This window comes from Odocoileus virginianus, unplaced genomic scaffold (genome assembly GCF_023699985.2).
Source record: "Odocoileus virginianus isolate 20LAN1187 ecotype Illinois unplaced genomic scaffold, Ovbor_1.2 Unplaced_Scaffold_8, whole genome shotgun sequence".
NCBI classification, from domain to species: Eukaryota; Metazoa; Chordata; class Mammalia; order Artiodactyla; family Cervidae; genus Odocoileus; species Odocoileus virginianus.
In genome coordinates, this window is record NW_027224270.1 from 2817934 (window position 1) to 2840909 (window position 22976).

The following is a 22976-nucleotide window of genomic DNA, read 5'->3' on the forward strand; positions in this document are numbered from 1 at the left end:
GAGGAACTAAAAAGCCTCTTGATGAAAGTGAAAGAGGAGAGTGAAAAAGTTGGCTTAAAGCTCAATATTCAGAAAACTAAGATCATGGCATCTGGTCCCATCACTTCATGGGAAATAGATGGGGAAACAGTGGAAACAGTGTCAGACTTTATTTTTTTGGGCTCCAAAATCATTGCAGATGGTGATTGCAGCCATGAAATTAAAAGACGCTTACTCCTTGGAAGAAAAGTTATGACCAACCTAGATAGCATATTAAAAAGCAGAGACATTACTTTGCCAACAAAGGTCCATCTAGTCAAGGCTATGGTTTTTCCAGTGGTCATGTGTGGATGTGAGAGTTGGACTGTGAAGAAAGCTGAGCGCTGAAGAATTGATGCTTTTGAACTGTGATGTTGGAGAAGACTCTTGAGAGTCCCTTGGACTGCAAGGAGATCCAACCAGTCCATCCTGAAGGAGATCAGTCCTGGGTGTTCATTGGAAGGACTGATGCTGAAGTTGAAACTCCAATACTTTGGCCACCTGATGCGAAGAACTGACTCATTGGAAAAGACCCTGATGCTGGGAGGGATTGGGGACAGGAAGAGAAGGGGACGACAGAGGATGAGATGGCTGGATGGCATCACCGACTCGATGGACATGAGTTTGAGTAAACTCTGGGAGTTTGTGATGGACAGGGAGGCCTGGCGTGCTGTGATTCATGGGGTTGCAAAGAGTCGGACACAACTGAGTGATTGAACTGAACTGAGGAGGTATTTATGTGACTGGATAGGATTTTTTATGATTTTGCATCCTCCTAGTGACAATAATGCAGGATAATTGGGAAAATAAAGTGACGCTGTAAATGTGTTATATGTGGCCATATTTAATAGTTCATACACGCACATGGTTACAGCAAAATTCATCCTTCAAAATAGTTTTTAGCAGCCCTTTGGTTCTATTTCATGTATTTCTGATTTTGCTGAGGTACAGACAAGAGGCTACTGTCAGGATATGAACTCAGCAAGCAACTCACAGAGGCTACTTGATTCTATATGTCAGGCGAGTATGCTCCTTGGTTCTGTCTCATCACAACAAAGATTTGGAGTGACGGACATTAAAGCCCTCGGCGTGTCACAGCTCTCGGGTCTTGGACAAACTGTGTTATAGCTCTTAGACAAATCAGTGTTACAGCTCTTAGACAAATCAGTGTTACAGCTCTATTTTATTTAGAAGATAGCAGGAGAATCCATCCTCGAAGTGTGAGGGCATGCCAACCCAAAGACGTGAAGAGAAGAGAGTGGAGGAGCACGCCAGCGCTTGGGGGCCGGCCGGCTGGGGGGCGTGGGGCGGGCGGCACGGGGAAAGAGAAAGAGCGTGCTAGCAAATGGTGGGGGGAGAGAGATAGAGTGCAGAGAGCGAGAGAAGGCTTTGGCTCCTCTTTTTATATGTTTTTTTTCCCTCCCCCTGGGCCTGCCCTATGCAAATTGGGCTAGCCAGGAGTGCTGTTTGTTCTACCTGAAGTCCTCACTCTGGTCCTCGGACCTTCCTTTGACCTTCCTTTGTTCTATTTTCGCGGGCTTTTCCCTTCCTTGTCTTTTAGCCACCGCCATTTTGGACTCCTTTTCCCTATTCTAACTACCTAACATATACATGTTCCCAGGACAGTAGTGATGAAAATTTTTTGGGTGTTGGGATCAAAAATATCCTGTAAAGAAAACTAACTATAAAAATAAAGTGGCTTAAGAAAAATTTTTTTTTTAATTGAGATATAGTTGACAATATTAGATTATGGTAATACAACATAGTGATTCAAAATTTTAATAGACTATACTCCATTTATAGTTGTAAGAAAAAGGTGTTTTTTTTTTTTAATATATATAGAAAATAGAGTACATTACTGAGGGGAACGTTTGATTGCTGGGAGAAATATCAATAATCTCAGATATGCAGATGACACCACCCTTAGGGTAGAAAGTGAAGAAGAACTAAAGAGCCTTATGATGAAAGAGGAGAGAGAAGAAGCTGGCTTAAAGCTCAACATTCAGAAAACTAAGATCATGACATCTTGTCCCATCACTTCATGGCAAAAATAGATGGGAAAACAGTGGAAACAGTGAGAGACTTTATTTTTTGGGGCTCCAAAATCACTGCAGATAGTGACTGCAGCCATGAAATTAAAAGACACTTGCTCCTTGGAAGGAAAGTTATGACCAACCTAGACAGCATATTAAAAAGCAGAGACATTACTTTGTTAACAAAGGTCTGTCAAGTCAAGGCTCTGGTTTTTCCAGGAGTCATGTATGGATGTGAGAGTTGGACCATAAAGAAGGCTGAGCACTGAAGAATTGATGCTTTTGAACTCTCAAGAGAAGATTCTTGAGAGTCCCTTGGATTGCAAGGAGATCCAACCAGTCCATCCTAAGGGAAATCAGTCTTGAATATTCATTGGAAGGACTGATGTTGAAGTTGAAATTCCAATACTTTGGCCACCCAATGCGAAGAGCTGACTCATTTGAAAAGACCCTGATGCTGGGAAAGATTGAAGGCGGGAGGAGAAGGGGACGACAGAGGATGAGATTGTTGGATGGCATCACCGACTCAATGGACATGAGTTTGGGTAAACTCTGGGAGTTGGTGATGGACAGGGGAGGCCTGCGGTTCATGGGGTCACAAAGAATTGGACACGGCTGAGCGACTGAACAGAACTGAACTGAAAGATTATGAGCTTCCTTGGTGGCTCAGTGCTAAAGAATCTGCCTGCCAATGCAGGAGGCATGGGTTTGATCCCTGGGTTGGGAAGATCCCCTGGAGGAGGAAATGGCAACCCACTCCAGTATTCTCGCCTGGAGAATCCCATGGACAGAGGAGCCTGGTGGGCTACAGTCATGGGGTCCCAAAGAGTCAGACACAACTTAGTGACTAAACGAACAGCAACTGAAGATTATAAAAACTTATATTGCTATGTATTTTGTATTTTACACAGTTTTTTTTTTAACTGTTCCTTTTGTTACTGAAGAAAAATTGTTTTGTTTAATGCCAGCAGGCTTTACTTATGGGGAGAGGTAAAGACTAGGGCCATGTTTTGGGTATAAAGTTAGAGCACATGGGCCCCCCACGTCCGGGCCCTGGGTGTGATGTTGGCCGCAGTTTTCAGACCGTGAGTGAGGAGGGTCTCGGGGAAGGGGGAGCAGGGAGTTAGCCCCGGTTCGACTGGTCCGCTGTCTGGAGGTGCTGAGACAGAGCCGTCTGGGGTTTTTATCTTCTGTGTTTGAGAAAGGTGAGTCTGTTCCGTTTCCTTATGCTTTGTTTGCCAGCTGCCCGTCCTGCTCTGGTGTTGGGAAAGTCTGTGATGCTTTGAGGAGGAGCTTCGTGAGAACCGTTTCTCCTTTCGGGTCCTGCCTCCATTCTCTTGTGTTGTCCTGAGTCCCACCCTGAAGGCAGCTTCTGTGAACATCTCCTCTTTTGAGGCCGGCCGCAGAGAGGTTTTCCTAAACCTCATTCTGAATGCTCGGAGTTGAGCCCTTGGTGACAGAGGCCTGCCCTCAGTGAGAAAGCATCCCCTGCCACGGGGGCCCTTCCCGTCTTTCCCGCCCCTGTCTCCCCGTGGCTCTGAGAGGCGGCAGCGCGAGGCCTCTCTGAGAGCCGGGGCCCTTCCCGTCTTTCCGCCCCTGTCTCCCCGTGGCTCTGAGAGGCGGCAGCGCGAGGCCTCTCTGAGAGCCGGGGCCCTTCCCGTCTTTCCCGCCCCTGTCTCCCCGTGGCTCTGAGAGGCGGCAGCGCGAGGCCTCTCTGAGAGCCGGGGCCCTTCCGGTCTTTCCCGCCCCTGTCTCCCCGTGGCTCTGAGAGGCGGCAGCGCGAGGCCTCTCTGAGAGCCGGGGCCCTTCCGGTCTTTCCCGCCCCTGTCTCCCCGTGGCTCTGAGAGGCGGCAGCGCGAGGCCTCTCTGAGAGCCGGGGCCCTTCCCGTCTTTCCCGCCCCTGTCTCCCCGTGGCTCCCCGTGGCTCTGAGAGGCGGCAGCGCGAGGCCTCTCTGAGAGCCGGGGCCCTTCCCGTCTTTCCCGCCCCTGTCTCCCCGTGGCTCCCGGTGGCTCTGACGGGCGGCAGCGCGACGCCTCTCGGAGCTGAGGTGGGAGGAGGGTTTCCCGCGCCCCCCGGCTCTCAGAGCGGCTCTGTCCAAGGCTGGAGCCCCCGGCCACACGCGGACGTAGAACAGGTGTAAACGCAACAGCACTGCATGAGCTCACAAGCTCAGGCCCTTCCCGCTCTGGCCCCGGTTCAGATCCGCAGTGGCCTCGTGAGACGAGTGCTTACTGCGCTGCACAGCAGAGAGAGAAAACATGTCGGTCACCGCAGAAGGTTCTCCGTGGAGTGTTCCTTGTGCTTTGTCCTGCAGCAGCGGGGATACCAGCGTCTTCTCTTGGGTTTGAAGCTCACCTGGCTCACTGTTCTGAGGCCTTTGGCAGTCAGGTTATGCCCGCAAATCAGGAATCACCTGCTCCCCCTACAGAAGGACTTGAGGGCGGCGTCAGGCAGGCCGGCCTGTCCTGGAAGGGCTCCCTGATGGCGCTGGAAATGCTCGCTGCTGGTTCTCCGCTGCTGCTGTGAGAAATGACCACACACACAGCAGCTTAAAACAGCACAGATCTGTTACCTCATGGCTTACTAGTCAGAAGGTCAACACAGGTCCTATCAGACTAGAATCATCTGGCCTGTGTTCCTTTCTGGCAAATTGAGATATTTTCTCTTCTCTTCAGGGTTTTGAGGAAATTCGGTTCCTTAAGTTGGTAGGTCTGAAGATCCAACATCTTGCTAGCAGCTCTAGAAGCTGCCCACATTCCTTGGCCCCTGGCCCTCTTCCTCCAGACACAAAGCCAGAGAAGGCAGGTGGAACCTCTTTCACAGTTTGAATGTCCTCTACATATTCTTCTATCACATCTCTGACTTTAGCTGGTAGAGGTTCTCTGTTGCTCTGAATAATCTAGGACAGGCACCTTATCTCAGCATCCTTAACTTTAATCTTATCCGCAAAATCTCTTTTGCCATATAAGGTGGCAAATGAGGGCATAGATATCCTTGGGAGTGGTGTTATTCGATCTACCAGATGCATCCAAATTAATTCTTTGCATGTTATTAAGCAAAAATAGCTTATTTGAGATATAGTTTATTTGAAGAAGATAATTAAGAGCCTGCCATCTTTATCCACCTTGATAAAATATCGTCAAGATATCTCTGAATTAACAATTTGCTAATATTTTATCTTTTTTTAAAAAAGAAAACCTGTACAAAAATGGTATTATCATGAAGATAAATATCTGAAATCAATGTTAAAGAAAATAATCCTGTCAAATTGTAGGTAATTAATGTGATTGACTTAACAGCTTTCCCACATTTTAGAATGCTAGCTTTTGATTTTTATGATGCCTCAGTAAAATCTGCTTGATTTTAATGTTTGTTGCCATTCATTTGTTCACCTTAGATTTCTGACTAATTTGTTATTTATTGTTAAAATATTATGTAACCATTTAGCTTAATCTAATAATTCTAGACTATAGTCTATTATTCAGTGCAGTGATACTCTGTAATCAATTGTTCTTAATAGTTTTTGAGGCTGTAGTAGTTATCTTTCTCACCTTTCATTTTATTTTCCTCATTAGCTAAGAAACCTTTCCAGCTTGGACCTACGTCATATCACTGAACTGGATAATGAAACCGTGATGGAAATTGTCAAGAGGTGCAAAAATCTTAGCTCTCTCAATCTCTGCCTGAACTGGATTATAAATGACAGGTAACCACCTTAACATCTTAAAAACACTTTTTCAAAGGGAAGCATGTGTTCTGTGTACCAAGTACTGATTATCATTATAATAAGGCATGTCTACTCTAAGGAAAATGTGATATAGCCGTGACTTTTAAAATAGGTATTTTTAAGTTTTGAAAAACATTTAGAAGTATACTTTCACCCATTCAGTTTCGGGGCTTCCCTAACGGCTCGGACAATAAAGAATCTGCCTGAAAGAGGAGACCCAGATTTGATCCCTGGGTGTGGAAGATCCCCTGGAATAGGAAATAGCAACCCACTCCAGTATTCTTGCCTGGAAAACTCCATGGACAGAGGAGTCTGGTGGGCTACAGTCCATGGGGTTGCAAACAGTTGGACACTACTGAGTGACTCTCACTTGTTTATATTGCCGCAGAGTTTATGTGCTAAGATTCATATGTTTGCCTAAACAGTTACAACAACAGAAGTCTATTGAATCTTGTCTTTGTCACTCATCCAAAACATTATTTGTCACTTTAATATTTTTGCAACTTTTTGTGGTTGATTTTTACTGTTCATTTATCAAAGAAAATGGTTCTGAGAAACTATTTCAAACATTATGCATTCAGATCTTTTCTCTAGGATGACATTTTGTTTTCTGTATAAATAGAATTTGTTTTGAACATTAAGGTCATGTGATGGATAGTTTAACACGTAGTGTAAAAATGTGTAAAATGTTTTAAAAATAAGCGTTTTAAAATGTTTTAAAAATAGTTTTAAAAATAAGCAGTGATAATTGATAGGTTAATTTTTCTGTGAAATATTGCATGAGGAGGAAAAAAATGCAAGAACCCTTGAAAATAGACTCCTTTGTAATGAAAACAACTGTGGAGTACCACTATTCTGTGCTTACTCTGTGCTTGTCCGACTCTTTGTCACACCATGGACTGTATAGCCCGCCAGGCTTCTCTGTCCATGGGATTCTCCAGGCAAGAATACTGGAGTGGGTTGCCACGCCCTCCTCCAGGGGATCTTCCTGACCCAGGGATCGAACCCAGGTCTCCTGCATTACAGATGGATTCTTTACCATCTGAGCCACAGGGAGTTCTACCGCTGATTAGTTTAGGTGGGTTCTTAAATATAGGCATGAGATAAGGTTCTTGCTCAGTAGCTTTTAAAGAATAAATAAGTTTTAAAAAAGGTCACCAAAAATATATTGCTTTCAAAATAGAAAGCACTATTTCAGCTAAAATTAGAACCTATTTAGATTTAAATGTTTTTTTTGTAAAATAGAGCAGTGATTTATAAAGTTTTTGTCAGATGATGCTTTAAATTTAAGACATTTCCCCCTTTCACTTTTAATTTCCTTTTATTCTTTTAACAGTAAAATCATGTAGACGCCAATTTCCCCAAGAATGGCAAATTCTAGTGGCATTCCTATAAATTACCAGCATTACCCTTTAAATTATGTGTGATAGCTTTTGACTTGGCTCTTTCTTAGTAACATTTTCCTTGAAAAATTTACTAATCCAGAAATGATCCATGGTCATCATTTATAAAGGTGTTTATTGTTTCTGAATAATAGTCACTGTGTGAGGTGTATCAAAATCTGAAGAAAATTGATGAACATTTAAAAAATTAAATTCTTTTCTATAATCTACATTCTTCCACATGATCAATTATGTGACAAGTTTTAAAATAATCTTTTAAATGTTTTCCATAACAACTGATAAAAAAAAGTACATGAAAAACATCATCCTGTGGTTTTAGGTGTTTAGCATTAGCTTAATATTCAGGTAAACTTCTTAGTAATGCTTCAGAATGAAAGGTGAAAACTGTGCCACAAAATGGATATGAAAACGATTGAGAAGACTCAGGACTTGGAGCCTACAGAGGTAAGTAAGATGCAGTCCATATATGATCATAAGGGTTGTCTGCTCAGTAAACAGGTTTTGCTTTTGCTTAGATTTATATCATTTACACAAAGATACTCAAGGATTTCTCATCTTCTGGTGCTTCAAATGCTTATGTAGCCATAACTGGGTATTTACACATCAAAAAAGAGCAGCCTTCACCTTGCCTTTCCTTCCCTTTGTTAGGTTCCATCTGCTCAAATCCCTTTCCATAATATTTCAGTCGTTTTTTTTCCCCTATTTAACTATAATGATTATTTGGTGTTTGATCCTAAATGCTGTACTGTAGAGATTTATTTGCAAGGAATGAAAACGTATTTTTATGTTTTTAATGGAAAAGTTTGAATTAATTGAGAAAACATGCATTTTAATGAGGTTGAGCGGTAGAGATTTAAAGATCAGACTCTTTTAGGTTTTAATTACACTACTTGCACTTATCCTGTGTACTGTAATAGGAGTTTCAAACATTAAAACCCACTTTGCAGTGTCATCTAAATTAGTCAGCTCATTGTTCTTGCCATACTCTATCACTAAGCTAAGTAATATTTGTAATTATATTGGTATAAATCTAGGACTTCCCGTCAGACTTAATTATAATTTTAGCACTTAGCCGGGATGGGTTAGTAACCTTTCCCATGGAGGACACTGGAACGCACTAATGCATTTAGCCTATCAATTAGTGTCTGTTTTACATTTGTTCATTATTATCCTCTAGTAAATCAGGAAGCATTTATTAACCCCCTACTAAATACTTGGTGCTGTGCCTCAGACTGTGGGGCACTGAGTTCCTGCTGAACCCAAAGGTTTTCCTCCTTAAGTGACATAAGACTTAATGAGTGAGATAATAGCGAGCCTTGTAAGGATAGAGGGAAGGAAAGTGACCTTTATTACCCAGGTAATTGATAGGCACTTTACATGTGTTCTCATTTAATCCTTTCAGCATCTTTTGTTCTGCTGAAGCTCATACTATTCCTATTAAATTTAGCCCGTTTGTTTAATTTTTCTTTGGCTTTTCCAGTTGGATGTGTTTTTTCCATCTTTACTGCAGTAAGAATTGGATGGGGACAAACAAGAAAAAGCAAATGGCTGATGAGTCAATTTCCATTTCATAGTTGGAATTCACACACAATTGACATTTATACGTAACATTCTTAGTTTTTTTAAAAAAACGAATCTCATTGTTTTCTTTCATAATAAAGTTATAATAGAACCTTTAGATACTATTTTATACCTAATGCCTATGAAAAGGATCTATGTTTAATGCTGCTTGCTTTAATAATGAATTCTTCACATGAAGATGAAGTTTGATACTCTTCTCAGATCTTTAGATATAAGATTTATCCTGGATTTGAAAAGATTTTAACAATAAATATTTTCGAAGTTCAAAATTTTAAAATATTTAGTAACGCAAAGTCTTTACTGTTAAGTGCATGGAACCTTTTAGCATTTTGTGGTTCTTAAATTAATCTGTGTGACTAAGACATGCTGTTCTTTATCTTTGTTTTTTAAAAAGCACTTTTTGTATTTAGAGAGTTAAACAGCGTGATATTTTCTTGTGTTCAGAAGGATGGTCTAGTAGTCATTTGACATTTACCATTGCTTTTGAATACAAATAAAATCCAAGTGGTTTATGAAAAGAGGACACTGACTATTTCTATTGATGATTTAAATTAAACATCTGGTTATTATTTCTCCTGTACTCTCTCTGACTGGAAGTTTATTGGAATGTTTACTTGTATTTGATATAATTGTTTTGCTATTTCACATTCAATTTGGTCTTCACTGTTTTTTTTTTTTTTTCTTTTTTCTAATGTTTGGTATAGAGTCCAGAAGCTGCATGACTTTTGTAAAAAACTAAATGGTTCTTACCTAGCTAGAGACTTATTCTTCGAATTTTCAGTTTAAAACAAAATTGAATGTATTAAATTTGTTGAACACAGATAGCTGAGGACACTTTCTTTAAGGAGTTAATTTGCTACATGAGTCTTACATTTATGTAAAGGGGCCTGTTGCATCAGTGAACATCCTAGAATTTGAGGAGTTTTAAATCTGAGATTGTTGTGACCTGTTTCTTTTAAGTATAAAATAACATTTGCAATGTGTTACTCTTACTGTTTCTATGTACTAGTGTTTAGAATAGTAACTATAAATGTTTTCTCATTAAATAGACTTTTAAATAACAACATTTTGAAATTGCAAATTGGTGAGCCAGAGTTGAGTCCAATCCACAGAGGTGTTTTGTTTGGCCCATACAATATTTAAAAAATTAAGTAAGTTGCCAACTTTAAAAAATTGGGTTGTTGTAAAAATCTGTATTTGGGCCTTCTTTTGGGAAAGTTGCAGATCTAGTAACATTGGACCCACATTTTCTCATGTCAGCTATCTTTCCAGGATGAGTAATGGGCTTTTCTCATCAGCCATTCTTCAATTTCTCCATTACTCCCACCTAGCATGATCTATTTTATAATATCCACCTGTCCCCACCTAGTCTACAAATTGAATTCTCCCTTATTGAAATTCAGAATGTAAAGATTTTTAGGTAAGGATTTCTCGTTTTAAATCAAATAGTTCTTTTTAAATTAAGTCTGATAAAATATATTAACAGATAATAGAGAGTTAATTAGTTTACTTAAATTAGTTCTTCCTTATTTCAGACCTCAGAACTTTGGCCAACAGGTTGAAGTTACAGAGGGAGACAGAATTCAGCTTAAAATAAGTTAAAACCTTAGTTTTCATTGACTGCCTTCCAAATTAGAGAACTCATTCCCACTTACAGTTCAAACAGGAGGGTTATAAACAAGTTTCCTGAATAGCAGTTGAACTAGTATACTAAACTAACTCCAACTTCAAGTCTGTGATTCAAAGTGAATTTATTTGCAGTGCTTAGTATTTGATTCACAGTTCCTTTGTTTATAAAATTTTGAAAAGCCTTAAGACTTTTCTTTCTTTCCTCTTTTTTCTTCTCTTTTTCTTTTTCCGCACAGAGCCCTTTTTAGTCTTTTAGGAACTCTGAGATTGAAGTCGTGGAGTAACAGATGATTCCACCGCCCCTTTCAGGGAGACTGACAGCGCCCTGGCTCGTGTAAAACTCAATGAGGCTTTCTATAAAGATTTTTCTAACTCCCTTGATCTTCTCTGGATGTTTATTCTGTTTCTTCTTTCAAATTTCCGTTGATTCAATAAAAAACGGTGACATTTAGAAATAAAGTTCAGAGAGGATTTGAGCAGGTGTTGGCGATATAAAATATTTGCTGAGTGCCCATTGTGTTTTATTTCCAAGAATTGTTTTGTGAACATATGCTCTATATTGTTTTTATAAGTGCTCGAGGACTAGGTGGATAATCTGCCATCTTCCCGTGAATGTCATGTCACAGTGGACTTAGAATTTTATTTCATTTCAATCCCCTAATATTACTTAATTCTCCTAGAGACGGAGGTTTAAAGATTGCCCAAGTGGGGGACAAACCTATCCATTAAAATCCAGCAGGCATAGTTGAATTTGAGTTGGAGAAAGTTTTGTTTTCTATTAAAGTTAAGTGGTCTGGAGGAGACAAATATTTTTCACCTTGGAGTACTGAGTGTGAAGTTTGAACAGTTTTCTCCTGTAAAAGCATGAAAACTTGGAAATAAGGAGGCAGTAAAAATAGCGCTGCCATTGGAGCCGCTTCATGCTGGTGCTCAGAGCAGGGCTGTCCTCCCTGCAGATGCTGCAGAGGAGCCTGTCTGCATACCTGTGGTGCCTAATAATGTGGCCGGGCTGGTTGGGTGGACTTTTACTAAAACTGAATTTTATTTATTTCTGTAATTTTACTGCATAGTTTTGAGTATGTTCTGTATGTATTCAGATTTTTTAAATGAATAGTTGTTGTTTTACCGAGTTCTGGGAGAACTGTAGGGACAGAATGGAGCGTTTCTGAGCTAGTGACACCTGTTGGAGGTTGGCTTTGTTTTGACCCTCTCTTTTATAGTCACAGTTACTGGTAAGGCCATCCCTAGAACAACAGAATGATGCTGGGTTAAGTGCTCTTCAAGTCCCCCGGGCATGCATGTGTGCTAAGTTGCTTCAGTCATGTCTGGCTCCTGTGACCCCATGGACTACAGTCTCCTCTGTTCATGGGATTTTCCAGGAAAGAATCCTGGGTTGCCATGTCCTTCTCCAGGGAATCTTCCCGACCCAGGGATCGAACCCATGTCTCTTATGTGTCGTCGTTGGCAAGCGAGTTCTTTACCACTAGTGCCACCTGGAAAGCCCCCAGGCCCCCTGACCATCTTTAAAAATGATGCCTCTGGTATCCTGTCCATTAGACCCTCTCTTTAAAACCATGCTTGCTTTTTGTGTGCTTCTGAGGTTGACGGGTATAATATTTTCTCTCTTTTGTTTTTGAACCAAGGTTAATAATAACAGGTGATAATAGCTACCATTTATTACAGTCTGTGCCACACAGTGTGCAGAGTGATTACACCTGTTTCATTTAATCTCTACAACCCTGAGGAAGAAATTAGCCTCGTTTAAGTGAAGGGATTAAGGTCCAGGAAGATTAGACCACTCTCAACTCCTAACTGGTGGAAACAAGCTTGGAGCCCTTTTTTTTTGTCTCCAAAGCCCCAGCTCCGTGCACGAGGGGTGTGCTGTCTGGACACTGCCTGCCTCAGGCCCCCTGCCCCGTGTCATGGTTTGCTCGGGGCAGCCTCACCCCCTCCCTGTTGTTTCGGGGTGCCGTCAGGTTCCTGTCTGTGCTGCTGCCACCCCTTCTGCGATCCGCACATCCTGCTTTGGATGGTCCTCCTACCTCAGACTACGCTTGATCGTTCTGAACATCAGTAGAGTGTTCCCTTTTCTTCTCCTTGTGGGATATCTGAGAAGTGAGAGTTTCGGATAAGACCTGTTTGTTCAGTCTTTCAGTCGCGTCCGTCTCTTTGTGCTCATGGACTGCAGCACACAGGCCTCCCTGTCCATCACCATCTCCCAGAGTTTGCTCAAACTCATGTTCATTGAGTCGGTGATGCCATCCAACCAATTCATCCTCTGTCACCCACTTCTCCTCCTGCCCTCACGGGAGGTCAGGGTGTTTTCCAGTAAGTCGGCTCTTCCCATCCGGTGGCCAAACGATTGGATTTTCAGCTTCCAATGAATATTCAGGGTTGATTTCCTTGTCAAGGGACTCTCCAAGAGTCTTCTGCAGCATGACAGTTTGAAAGCATCAGTTCTCATGTGCTCAGTCTTCTTTATGGTCCAACTCTCACAACTATACATGACTACTGGAAACGCCATAGTTTTGAATATGCAGACCTTTGTTGGCAAGTGGTGTCTCTGCTTTTTAATACGCTCTCTAGGTTTGTCATAGCTTTTCTCTAAGGGGCAAGCATCTTTTAATTTCATGGCTACAGTCACCATCCACAGTGATTTTGGAGGCCAGGAAAATAAAATCACTGTTTCCATTGTTTCCCCGTTTACTTGACATGAAGTGATGGGACCAGATGGCATGATCTTAGTTTTTTGAATGTTGAGCTTTAGCCAGCTTTTTCACACTCCTCTTTCACCTTCATCAGGAAGCTCTTTAGTTCCTCTTCGAGTTCTGCCATAATGGTGGTGTCATTTGCTTTTCTGAGGTTATTGATTTTTCTCCTGGAAATCTTGATTCCAGTTTGTGATTCATCCAGCCTGGCTTTTCTTATGATGTACTCTGCATATAAGTTAAATAAGCAGGGTGACAGTATACAGCTGACATACTCCTTTCTTGATTTGGAACCAGTATATTGTTCCATGTCTGGTTCTGATTGTTGCTTCTTGACCTGCATATAGATTTCTCAGGAGGCAGGTCAGGTGGTCTGGTATTCCCATCTCTTGAAGAATTTTCGATAGTTTGTTGTGCTCCACATAGTGAGTGAAAGGCTTTAGTATAGTCAATGAAGCAGAGGTTTTTCTGGAACTCTCTTGCTTTTTCTGTGATCCAACAGATGTTGGCAATTTGATCTCTTATTCCTCTGTCTTTTCTAAATCCAGCCTGTACATATGGACATTCTTGTACTGTTGGACCGTAGCTTGAAGGATTTTGAGCATTACTTTGCTAGCATGTGAAATGAGTGCAATTGTGCAGTAGTTTGAACATTCTTTGGCATTGCCTTTCTTTGGGATTGGAATGAAAACTGACCTTTTCCAGTCCTGTGGCCACTGCTGAGTTTTCCAAATTTGCTGGCATATTGAGTGCAGCACTTTCACAGCATCATCTTTTAGGATTTGAAATAGCTCAGTTGGAATTCCATCACCTCCACTAGCTTAGTTTGACTAAGACCTATAGATTTTAAAAACATCTAAATTTTGTAGCAAAAACTTTTTTTTCCCCAAAAATACCATTTACAGATGCTCTTCATTTCTTCCTAACTTTATTGAGGAAAAGTAGAAAGTGTTGCTCATCTTCATGTCTAATAGCACATCTGGCTCATGTTTGATACCAAAAATAATTTCAGGGGGAGTTTAGAATAGATATTTATTTAAGCATGTGATGATGCACATTTATTTTTACAAATGTTTTAGTTTCTGTAGATGCTCTCTGCCAGTTGTGGTAAATGAATCATTGCAGAGTAAAGGCGAGTACTAGGCTGTATACTGGGGGTGAGCATTACTGCGTTAAAAGACGGAAGTAAACTGCAGCGAATGTTTCAGTACCTTTGGTAAAAAAATAGCTGCCGTAACTCATCTGTACCGTGTGTGTGATTTTTCAAATAGCTGATGATATTTTTCTACAGAAGGGAAAGTTTCTCTGATGAAATGATGTGTGCTTTTATCCTCCGATGAAATTCAAATTAAAGGTACTTTTTCATTGTTTGGTATGTAGTGATACTGGATATCAGTTCTGATATTGTCTTTTTGAGTAATTCTAGTTACTGGATATCACTTAAAGGAAATACTAATTAATATATAGCACTAAAGCATTTAACCTACTACCATCACTTGAAAGGAAAATCTATATGAGATCATCTATATCTTATCTGTGTCAGACAGCTTTGATATTTAACTCCAATTCTGAAGATGGGATGGAAGCTGGATTTGATGTGGATGAGTTTGTCTTATTGATTCTCCATGTTTGCATTCTTTTGTCTTGTGGAATAATGTCAATTTTTATGATAGTTCCAACATGCAATGGTAATTTTTAATTTCCAGTTTGTCTTTGGTTCCTAGTGAGAGATGATAATGTATAAGTAAACATTTTTGTAAGTAGTAACAGTAGAGCTTTTATAGTATCATATTGGTATTCCTGGATGTGCTATTTAAATATTGCTACTGATTCTGTGTTTTTAAGGCAATATAAAGATGAGTGAATATATATGTTAAGCAGTTAGTTTGTGGGATTAAAAATCATGTTTTATATGCTATGAAATCAGAATTCATGATCAAACAATGGGTAAGGATACAGTTTGTATTGTGAAGAGCACACTGCTGTGCTTTGGGAGGCTTCCTAGCTTCAAACCCGTTTTAAAATGGCAACATTGAACAAAATCTTCATCTATTGATGAAAACGATAATAGTTTATTGACTGTTCAGACAAATATATGACTTCCTGCCCTGCCTCCCCTTCCCTGAGGAGTTGTCTTATTCTTAATCCCCAACCAGAAGTGGTAATTAAAATAGCTCACTGTTGTCAAAATTTTTAAATGTATGATAAATGAAGCCCAGTAAATAGTGAAAATATGAGAAAGGTGATTAAATCTGACAATTTCCTTGTAAAAGGCTTGAGATGATAAATATCTCCTGTGATTAGTTATTAATTTTGTGCAAGAGATTTTTCTTCAGCCTAAAATATTTTATGAACAGTGGCATAAAGAAATATCTTAGAAGATAGGTACACACATGTTTAACCAGAGGAAAAATTGCTGGAACTTGACTGGTAATAATTAAAAACAGCAGACCTGACATGTGTGTGCCTGGGCTGTTTTCTGTATGATGGTCCTTTTAGAGATTAAAAAAGAAGACATGATGTCATGAAGAATGATGGAGTTCTTTCAGCTTGAACCTTTTTGCCTCATGAAGACGGAAAGGTTTTATGTATATCATTCCTCAACTGATAAAATGTTTAACTTAAGGTAGTATAAAATAACTCCTTGATACTGAAGTTCAGATGTTAATGAGACCTGTTTCATGAACAGTTCTAGTTGCACTGCCAATAATTTGCCTTAAAATGAGTGTGAATTCCTTTATTGTTAAGGAAAAGAGGAAATAGTAATGGTGGTCGTAATGAGTGCTGTGTCACATCCCTGTCGGCTGAATCCATAGCACGTTGGTCGACTGTCGGCATACGACGTTGTGTGGCTGTGCAATGTTTTGCTTATGAATCCCTCCTTGTAAGGGGAACCTGCCTCTTTGTCTTTGGCCCTCTGCCCCAACCTCAGCCCCGGGTACCTTGCATAGAGCCCAGCTCAGAGAAGTAATTTAATACCAATGTGTTGAGGGAATTATAAATGCTGCTTTTGTAGGAGGTGTAAGTTTGTTTTTGAATTTGGCTTGAACTCTGGTTAAAATCCAGGCAGTTGGTTCATATGTCCTCTTTCTCCCAAGTTTTATTTATTTCTGAATTAAATTGATACTTAATAAAGTAAGGGCCTCCTGTCCTTCTCTGGACTCAGGTAGAGCTTGCTTTCTGTATTGCATGCTTTTTATCTGAGAGCAGTAGCTCCGTTTTCTGTGCTTGTTCTCACGGTCATGGCCGACTCTTTGCAGGCTCCTCTGTCCATGGGGATTTGCCATGCCCTCCTCATAGGTTTTAATGTTGAATCATTGGCTTCTGTCTTTTGAATAGAGTCTTTGGAATACTTTTAAATGAAGGCCCAGAAACTTTGCTCTTCATACATAATGGTATCTTGTATTAATTGAAAAGAGGCAGAGGAGACAGTTAGAGCTTCTTTTCTGTTTCTTGGTGAGAAGAGTGTGGCTGTGTGAGCAAACTGTTGCAAGTTTTTTCTCAGTTCTTGCTGGAGCACTTTTAAGGGCTGCCATTTAAGTGTATGTTTAATATTTGGTTAATTGTTAGTATGAACCTGAGCATACTGATTAAGGGCAGGTTCACATTAGAACAATTATCTGGTTAATTGCTCTGGTGCAAAAATAGGCTAAAAAATCATCAGAACATCAGCTTGTGAAAGCACTGGCAGGAGTTGCAAAACCACCAAGCATCCCTACTGCAAATCACATCAGCAATGCAATTAATTTAGGCTAATTGCTTTTCTGTTTGTTCAAGATGCACTTTGGAACTGTCTTTTGAAATCATGGCAATTAAGATTAGTAAGCAATATAATGAAAGAATGTTAGAATTGTCACTATTTTTCAAAAATGGTAACTATTCCATATGAACCTATATAGTAGATCTGTCACTCATGTAGGTCTTTGAGATAATTAAAACAAAATGGGAATATGTTAGACACACAAGATATTCTTTAAAAACAAATTGAGTAGATTATCTTTCCAGAAAAGGTAGCACAGGGTTATCTTTAATCTATAATTATCGAGTCGAATTATCTAGTTTCGGTAATGCACACTAAGGAGGCTTGTTCACATAGGAGGAATGTCCCTAACCACCAAAGACGGCACCGGCTGGTAGCATTTTCTCTAGACAGATGTGTATTTGGCTTCTTGTATGGCTTCTCATAATGTAATCAGGATTTTTGAATGTCTTAAAAAGCAGATTAGGCATCCCTCCATTTTTGAAGTTTTCCTTTATTGAGTATTATAATTTTGGCAGCATCAATTTGTCTAAAATTGAAAACGACGTGAGTTTCCAACTGTTTCTTTATGAAGTCATGTTGTAACTGAACCTCAGTTAAAAAAATGTTAAGTTTAGGAAATTAACCATTCCCCAGACTGCTGCTCTGTGCACCATATTGTCAAACAGCAAGTAGCTGTTTCCTTCATTTCTCTCCTTCCTTCAGGAGCAGTTCTTATCATGCAGTGTGTTTACTGGCATATCCTGCCCCATGAAATCACCCAAACAGGTTGTATTGTGTTGTATTAAGGACTATGGCTCTTGAAATGAATCTTTCAGAGACAGTCATGTTAAAGGAAGTTTTGGTAGCATTTATCATTTAGTGAATTTCTGTAGCTGTGACAAAAAATTTAGAAAGATACTCATTAAAATTAGATTTGATACAATAAATTAAATTTCAAGTTTTGCTTTGGCATTCTGCTTTTTGCTTGTTAGTGGATATAAACTTTTTTTTTTTTAATTTCTGGTTAAATCTGTATGAATAGATCTCTAAAGCCTCGCTGATGAACTATACCACAAAACTATTTTTCTCTAGTGATCATTTCCATGGAGAAGAACAAAAGGATATTTAGTTTTTACAATGATATGTTTTTCTTTACTTTTTAAAATAAAATGTCATAGTTTCTATAAGTGCAGCATAGTGATACAGATTTCTTGGTGATTCTATTCGTTGTAAATTGTTTGACTAGAAAGCTACATGCTGAAGGTTAAAATATCAAATCAGATGAAAATAAATATACTGATTAGATTAAATAGAAAAGTGTTGAGGACTCTTAGAACACAGAAAAATAAAGAAATCTAAATGATGGTATCTGTCCCTAGGTCTGGATGTTGGTCGTCTTTTAAGTCTGTCATTGAAGCAGCAGAACAGTGTTCTCTAGATTGGGGAAAACTCACGCTAGTTCTTTTTGGTTTTAAAACATGAATTCTGCAGTTATTTATAGTTGAAAGATGGCATAGGTGTTAATAAAAGTTTGTCACTACTTTACAGGTTTTAGAAGATTGCAAACAATAGCCACACATTCCGCCCACCCCTGTGTGCATGCCTGTGTGCGTTAAGATGTAGCTATCCTTACATCAAGAGGGCATCTTTCTCTGTCCCCTTGCACCTGCCCTGGCTTTGTGGCTTGCTCTAACCAATAGGATGCAGTGGAAATTTTGTGGGAGGGCTTCCAAGGTTTGGCTTCAAGAGGTCTCGCGACTTGTGTTCTTGCCTTTCTGGCAGCTGCCCTGAGTAGTCTCCTTGAGAACGAGAGGTCACCTCGAGATAGAGGTCTAGCCAGGGTCGCCTGTCAGACGTGTCCGAGAGGCCGGCTCAGACCAGCCAGCCTCATGCAGAACTTTGGATTCCTGCAGCCCTGCGCCGCTGAGCGCGGTCCAAATTGCTGGTCCAGGGACCCATGAGCAGGTAAGGGTGGTTTTGTTAAACTACAAAGTTTTGGTGTGGTTTGTTACTCAGACAGTGATTTTGTAGCTGATCTATGTTGAAATTTTATAGTAAGTTGCCAAGAGTGTTTTATTCATTATCCTATTTAATTACCACATCAACTATGTGACTAGGTGTCATTGCATGCGTGCATTGCAAGTCAGTTGAGTCGTGTCTGACTCTTTGCGACTCCTGTGGACTGTAGGCCACCAGGCTCCTCTGTCCATGGGATTCTCCAGGCAAGAACACTGGAGTGGGCTCCATGCCCTCCCCCAGGGGATCTGAGCCACCGGGGGAAGCTGCATAGGTATCATTATGCTCTACTCTATAGATGAGACTCAGAGAGGAGAGGATCGTGCTGACAGTCACAACCAGTAAGCACAGTCAGGACTGAGTGCAGATCTCCCCGACCTCAGTCCTATCTGCCGAGCTTCCCACGAGAGCGTATTCTGAGTTTAAAATACATATAGTTGCAATCAGCAGTTAAACCTACCAGTAGAGTCTGTTGACTGTAAGTGCTAGCTAAATTGCATTGTAATAAAATAAATATCATTGATTAAATAAAATTATAATAAAATAACATCCATTTGAAGTTTCTTGTGTTACTGTTTAATTTTGAGTATTCACCTAAAAAAATGCAAGGGGAAAAAGACAGGTCTTCTGAAAGGTATAGTGTGAATACAAACTTAAAAGTACATAAGTATAGGGCCTTGATTTTAGATGTATTTAAAACAGTTTTCCGTGTTTCATATTATTCAGAATAGAGCCTTTTCTACCCTATTGTCAAGTTAGGGAGACGTGGAAAGGAGGAGTCTGCCTTTTAGAAGAATTATGGCTGAAACTTAATCACTGTTATGTTTGTCTTTAACATCTGTGTTTTTTAATAATAAGTCTTGTAAGGATATAACTTCTATGGCATTTAGTCAATAATGGTACTAACACCTTTGACAAAATACCACAAAAAATTCCACAAATAGAAGTGAGAGTCTTTTCATATTTTAAACGCTTTTACTTTTAATTTTAACCATCACCTTAAAGACCATGCATCAGTAAACTAGTTAAGACTAGTAGGTAGTTATGTATACCATAGCTCATCCTACTGTTAGCAGCACAGTAATCAAACCTGCCTCAGGGTTTTACTGCCTGTTAAATAAAGCCTGGGAACATTTCCCTCCATGATTTATTACGGTATTTTGAGAAGTTGTTTCATTTGGAAAATACAATTTCCATTTGTTTTCCTTTTAACTTGAATTTAAACTCGGTTCTTATTTTTGGTTTTGATTAATTTTTTTTCATCAGCAAGTTACCAATATGTTTTAGTAGTTTGATGTTTTGTTGTAGTACACACACACAGAGAAATGAATATTTTGTTTTGTGTGAATATGTACCTGGAGAATCTCCATTTGGAGAGAGTAGGTTGAATTTTTTTCTTTGAGTTTTAATTTATACTTAGATGGATTGTAAATTTCTTAAAATGTGACATTGATAACACCATAGGAATTAAAACTGTATTTGGGAATTTTGTCTTTTCCATAGTCCTGGGCTTCTCACCAGAAGTTTAGTAAATGTGTATTGATTGATTAGATGGCAATACAAATAAACCTAGTGAGCATGAGCTAGTGTTTAAGGTAAAAGAAAAAGAAAATGAACTGTTCATATTGGTCAAGAAATAGAGCAAATCAAAAGAAGTCAGTCAAAATAGTCAAGTTCATGTAATGAGTGTAGACTTAACATTTGAGAATGCTTTATAAATGTAATTGAAGAGTTAAAGAGGCACAAGCTGACTTCTCTAAGAGAGGGGGGGTTTGTGTGAGAGGTTCATGGATACAGTTTTAGTCTGACAACATGTTAACCTTGCTGAATTAAAAAAACTGAGTGAAGGCAAGGGGAGAGAAATCTGGAAGAAACATGATATCCTTGCGGCAGCAATTTATTTGGAAAAGGGATGACAAAATATGTCATGACGATGCCCTGGCTTTCTTCATTAAACTTAGTAAGGAATTTAAAAAATGAAACAGAACAGTTTGCTGTAACATTTTTTTCATGCAGATTTATAGACATTTGTTGGATAAGTATCTTCAAAGAACTATGTATTACTTATCATACAGTTAATATTTTGTATACTTTGTTCTTATTGGACTTACAAATGTTTAATAATTTGTAGCTTTACATAGTTGTCCATCTTCTTCTTGTTTTCAAGATTTTTCTTTTATAAATTTATTCCCAGTACCAAGACAGCATTGTTAGGTTATAGAGGAGCTTTTTTTTTTTTTTTTCTTTCCTGTTTTTGGCGGTGGCTTTTGGCACTCATCTGCAGGTACAAATGAAACATGTAACCATGAAGCTTGTTAGAGGGGGGAGAAGTATGAAGTAGCACCTGGCAGGCCCCGACAGATGTGCAGACATCCACAGGGGCACTGCGGCTGCTTGATGCTGGCATGTTTTGAAAATGTAGCTGTTTTTAAAAGAGACAAGGTCAGGATAACTTTATACTCCTGTTGCTACTTACATGCTTTCCCCACTGACAGTATCTTCCTAATGTTTCATTTGAATGGTTACATTTATCTTTACTAACTTGCCACCATTAGTTGTATCTTATATTTCAGTCCTCTAAATAGGTTGTGTAGTGCACACTGTTCTCAGGTAAAAAGAATTGAGAGTGTGGTGACCCACACTGATGAGCTTGCGAGAACACATGGGGGAGACCATGGAACAGTGAGCAATGCAAGGTAGCAGGACATCCTAACATGCGCTCTCCATGTGTTTAGTATTAATTGGCATTGATTTCATTGCATTGTTGGGAGAATAGTGTCCTGTAAGCATTTAGGTGGAACAAAACGTCTAGGTTTAAACCTGGACTATAGTTAATCTTCAGTGCAGTTCATCCTCAGGCAGGTAATCAAAAATATTCATGTTATTTTGAAAGTTCTATTAAAGCTGTTATTTAAAAGTGCTAATCATATACAGGTGAAAATTCCAGAATATACCCAAAATGTATTCTAATCATCAGTATCAAGCTGCAATCATTTATTTTAAGAATCACATTTGCAAGCTAAGTCCATTTAAAATAAATACTCAGTCTTAGTGTAAAAGTAATTTTTTTTAAAAGTGAAAATAAATTAAAGTAGACACACCGAACTGGGTTATTTAACTTCAAGTATTTGTACAAGTGAAACTTAACTTCCAAAGACTTGAGAGTAGGAAAATTGACAGCTTTTGGCTTTATATTTTAAAGGCTACGTGGCGGAAATTTTTGATCAAATTAAATTTCTATGTAATTTGATGTGACTGCTTTTGACATTCACAAATTATGTCATTCATTTTAACATGCAAATAAGATACCCAATGACTTTGGGATTCAGCGCTGAAGAGCTCTCACAGGTGCTTAGGCATGTTGCCTCTGTCTCCACCAGGAATAATGAGACGATCTCTAAATGAGACGTTGTGGCTTTCCCAGAAGCCCTTGTAGAAGGAGTCTTTTACCCTTTCTGATCCATTGCAGAGCATGTGAGTCCCAGGAACTCTGCCCCCTTTAATTTCTGTCTTTTTTCCTTACTTAGAGCTGTGATCTCTTTCACTTTTTTGTTGGTGTAGTCATTGGTGACATTCTCTCAGCAAGTTTTTCCCCGTTAACTTAGATCTTCTTCCATTCCTTAAGTCTGTAGAATATTTTCTTTTATTGTTGTCAGTGTCACTGATGACATTTCATCTGATTCTTGACATATTCATTTTATAATACAGGGCATCATAAGGAGTTTTTTGGGCAGTGACATTTTGGCAAACACTTGTCAGTGGCTACCAGAGAAGGTCAGTTAGAAGCAGAAAAATGAAATAAATTTCTCTGAAAGTCTTCTCTTCAATACTAATGAAGAGGGCTCGAGGACTGTGGGAGTTGTTGTTATTGTTGCTCCAGTCTTTATCATTGTCATTCACTAGATAACCTTGGTAAACTTATTTAAGTTCTGTTTTATAAGATTGGGGTAATGAGAACCTACCATAGTGAAATGTTTGGAGGCTTAATCATGTTTCAAAAGCACCTTGAGTATGAATCATTAGTTCATTATTAGAATGGTGGCTTGGGTGGTATCATCCATCATCGATGCTTTATCACCATTGTAGCCTTATGGTTCCCTGCAAATTGACAGCAAAGG

General features: G+C 39.4%; 1 protein-coding gene across 6 annotated transcripts in view; it reads left to right on the forward strand.

Annotated features, from left to right (window-relative positions):
* The window catches only part of FBXL17 (F-box and leucine rich repeat protein 17), a 325423-nt gene that overhangs the window by 23835 nt on the left and 278612 nt on the right, over positions 1 to 22976 (forward strand). For all 6 annotated transcript variants that reach the window (XM_070462691.1, XM_070462687.1, XM_070462689.1 and 3 more), the window contains exon 2: positions 5628 to 5758. In XM_070462691.1, the coding sequence (XP_070318792.1) occupies positions 5628 to 5758 (131 nt within the window). The remainder of the gene's footprint in view (positions 1 to 5627; positions 5759 to 22976) is intronic.